Consider the following 4,008-nt stretch of genomic DNA (forward strand, 5'->3'; position numbering starts at 1 on the left):
TTGTTCTTGTCCTCTACTCTCACAATTACATTTTCATCTATTCTGCTGCAACCAACCTGCCATGAGACTTCTCTTATTCTCTTCCATCTTGTATATGTATTTGTATGGTGTTACTGTTACTGTTACTTCACTCAACTCAGATGGAGTGGCTCTCTTGTCATTCATCTCTCACTGGACATCACTACCTCCTTCCATAAACTCCTCATGGAATGCCTCACATTCCACACCATGCTCATGGCTTGGAGTTAAATGTGACCCTTCCCACCATGTACTCTCTCTTAACCTCGCTGATTATGACATTTCTGGTCAACTTGGACCTGAAATTGCTAATTGCACCCACCTCAAACACTTAGACCTTACTGCTAACTCTTTCACCGGTCAAATACCTAACTCATTCAACAACTTTCACACCCTCACCTATCTCAGCCTTTCTAATAATTTTCTCACTGGTCCATTTCCTCACTCCTTGACTCAAATCCCTCACCTCCACCTTCTTGATCTCTCTTATAACACTTTTACAGGTCCCATCCCAACCACTATTTCCAACATCACTCAACTCCGTTACCTGTATCTCCAAAGTAACCACTTTTCTGGTACAATTCCTTCATCCATTTCCAACTGCACTCAACTTCAAGACTTGTTTTTGAATTCTAACCAATTGCAGGGTGTCCTTCCTCACACTCTTAACAATCTCCATCATCTACTTCGTTTTGATGTTGCCGTCAATACTCTAATAGGTACCATTCCATTAATGAGTTCTTCCTTTTGTCAAAATTTACTGTTTTTGGATATATCATACAATTTCTTTAGTGGAGGCATTCCCTCAAGCATTGGGAATTGTACTTATTTATCACAATTTGCTGCTGTGGATTGTAACTTGGTTGGAACTATTCCATCCTCCATTGGTAAGCTCAAAAAGCTATCCCTTCTACGCCTTTCTGTGAACCATTTGTCAGGAAAAATACCTCCGGAAATCGGTAACTGCAAGTCTTTGAATGAGTTGCACTTGTATTCCAACCGACTTGAGGGAAACATTCCAAGTGAAATTGGAAAACTGAGTGAATTGAAGGACCTTGAATTGTTTTCAAACCAATTGAGAGGTGAAATTCCACTTGGAATATGGAAGATTTCAAGTCTTGAGCATCTAATTGTGTATAATAATACCCTTTCTGGGGAACTTCCTTTGGAGATGACAGAGCTCAAGCACCTCAAAAATATCTCATTGTTTAACAACATGTTCTCTGGAGTCATACCACAAACCTTGGGAATGAATAGCAGTTTTTTGCTATTGGACTTCACAAATAACAGGTTCACTGGCAACCTCCCACTAAATCTTTGTTTTGGCAAAAAGTTGAGAGTTCTGAATATGGGAATCAATCAACTTCAAGGTAGCATACCTCCTGATGTTGGAACCTGTACAACTCTAAGAAGACTCATTCTTAAACATAACAACTTCACTGGACCTCTTCCTCCTTTTGAAAGCAATCCCAATCTCTTATTCATTGATATCAGCAACAACAAAATCCATGGTTCCATTCCATCCACTTTGGGAAACTGCACGAATCTCACTGACTTTATTTTTTCAGATAACCAATTTAGCGGGCCTATACCTTCAGAGATAGGAAACCTCGTCAATCTTCGGACTCTTAATCTTGCTCACAACAACTTAGAAGGTCCTTTGCCATTTCAGCTTTCAAACTGTACCAAAATGGACAAGTTTGATGTGGGATTTAATTTCTTGAATGGTTCACTGCCATCAAGTTTGCAGAGGTGGACAAGGATAAACACATTAATTTTGAGAGAGAATCAATTTAGTGGCGGCATTCCAGTTTTCTTGTCGGTATTTTCAGATCTTTCTGAACTACATATTGGTGGGAATATGTTTAGAGGAAGAATTCCTAGATCCATTGGGGCATTGCATAATTTGATCTATGGGTTGAATCTAAGTTCTAATGAGCTGATAGGTGACATTCCTGTGGAAATTGGAAACTTGAAAACATTGCAAGTGCTGGATCTATCTCAGAACAATTTGACAGGAAGCATACAAGTTCTTGATGAACTCCCTTCATTACTTCAAATCAATATTTCATACAATTCTTTTCAGGGACCCATACCAAATATGCTAATGAAGCTGCTTAATTCTCCCATGTCATCATTTTTGGGGAATTCTGGGCTATGTATCCGTTGTTCACCATCCAATAGCTTGGTTTGCACCGAAAGCAGCCATCTAAAACGATGCGATACTGATATCAAAACACTTAATCACAAAGGCCTTGGTAAAGTTGCAACCGTGATGATAGCTCTTGGATCCTCAATATTTGTTGTTTTGCTGTTGTTGGGATTAGTTTATGTTATCGCTTTTGGCAGAAAATCTAAGCAGCAGCAGCAAGTCCATATCGATGCTCATGGAGGTTCTTCGTCACTTCTTAACAAAGTCATGGAGGCTACATCGAACCTAAGTGATCGGTATATTATTGGCAGAGGAGCCCATGGAGTTGTTTATAAAGCCCTAGTAGACCAAGACAAAGCTTTTGCTGTAAAGAAGTTAGCATTTGCTGCTAGCAAAGGTAAGAACTTGAGCATGGTCAGAGAAATTCGAACCCTTGGACAAATTAGGCATCGAAATCTGGTGAAACTGGAAAACTTTTGGTTAAGAAAAGATTATGGTCTGATTCTGTATACCTACATGCCAAATGGAAGCCTTTATGATGTATTGCATGAAAAGAAACCACCACCATCTTTAGAGTGGAATGTCCGATATAAGATAGCTGTTGGAATTGCTCATGGGTTGGCTTATCTTCATTATGACTGTGATCCTCCCATAGTGCACCGAGACATCAAACCAAACAACATACTTCTAGACTCTGATATGGAACCACACATTGCTGACTTTGGTATTGCCAAACTTTTGGACCAATCTTCTACTTCAATTCCTTCCTTATCTGTGCTGGGCACAATTGGTTATATTGCACCAGGTAACTAACTATTGATTGATTGGAGTTTTCTTTTCTTATCCCAGCAAAATTATCTATCATATGGATTAACATGTTTATATTGACATGTGACAGAGAATGCTTACACAACAGCAAGTACGAGGGAGTGTGATGTGTACAGTTATGGGGTAGTTTTGCTTGAGCTGATAACCAGAAAGAAAGTAGCAGATCACTCATTTATGGAGGGTACTGATTTAGTGGGATGGGTTAGATCCGTGTGGACTGAAACAGGAGAAATAAATCAAATTGTTGATTCAAGCCTTGTAGATGAATTTTTAGATACTAACATAATGGAAAATGTTACCAAAGTACTTATGGTGGCTTTGAGATGTACTGAGCAGGATCCACACAAGAGGTCCACAATGACAGATGTTACCAAGCAATTATCAGATTCTTCTAATTCACAGAAAATAAGTAAGAAGGGCTAAAGGTTCTCTTGTATTTATATTAATCATCATGATAACCCTTTTGTTGTATGCATTGTGATTCAAATGACCCTTTATGTGGTGAATACTATACTACTATACCTATAAGCTCTTGTTAAAACATGTTGTGTGTGATCTTGAGTTGAGACAATCTTTATTATTGAAAACAAAAAATCTCATTGGAGCATATCACTAACAACTGCATATATGTACATTCATATCCGCGTCACGCAAGTAAGTGATATTTAAACAGGCTAATTGAAAAATATGAGAAAACTCATTATTTGTGCACACAAATATCATAATGTGGATTGAAAAACCGTTACATACAGGTTCCAGCTGATATTTCTGGTTCCACCTCCAATTCCATGCCTTCTTATGTTTCCAAGAAGAACCACTTTGTATGTTGTTGTTACTGACAATCATGTTCAGTTCACAAGCAAAGCAAAGCCCAAGCTCTTGCTTCTTATGTTAATGTTCATTTATTTAATTTATTGCACTTAATAATATTATGCTCTAAGACGGCACAATCTGAGCGTTCACTAAAAAAGAGATTGAAGTTGAATTTGTACAGAGGGCCTTCGATTTGT

General features: G+C 38.3%; 1 protein-coding gene across 1 annotated transcript; it reads left to right on the forward strand.

The window, feature by feature from the left end:
* Positions 1 to 3,539, forward strand: LOC101488554 (uncharacterized). The gene is made up of 2 exons (XM_004486528.4): positions 1 to 2,975; positions 3,069 to 3,539. The coding sequence occupies exons 1-2, from the start codon at positions 62 to 64 to the stop codon at positions 3,419 to 3,421; spliced, it is 3,267 nt and encodes a 1,088-aa protein (XP_004486585.1). The 5' UTR covers positions 1 to 61; the 3' UTR covers positions 3,422 to 3,539.
* The last annotated feature ends 469 nt before the right edge of the window (positions 3,540 to 4,008 follow it).

The sequence above is a fragment of the Cicer arietinum genome, chromosome 1 (genome assembly GCF_000331145.2).
Source record: "Cicer arietinum cultivar CDC Frontier isolate Library 1 chromosome 1, Cicar.CDCFrontier_v2.0, whole genome shotgun sequence".
Classification (NCBI taxonomy): domain Eukaryota; kingdom Viridiplantae; phylum Streptophyta; class Magnoliopsida; order Fabales; family Fabaceae; genus Cicer; species Cicer arietinum.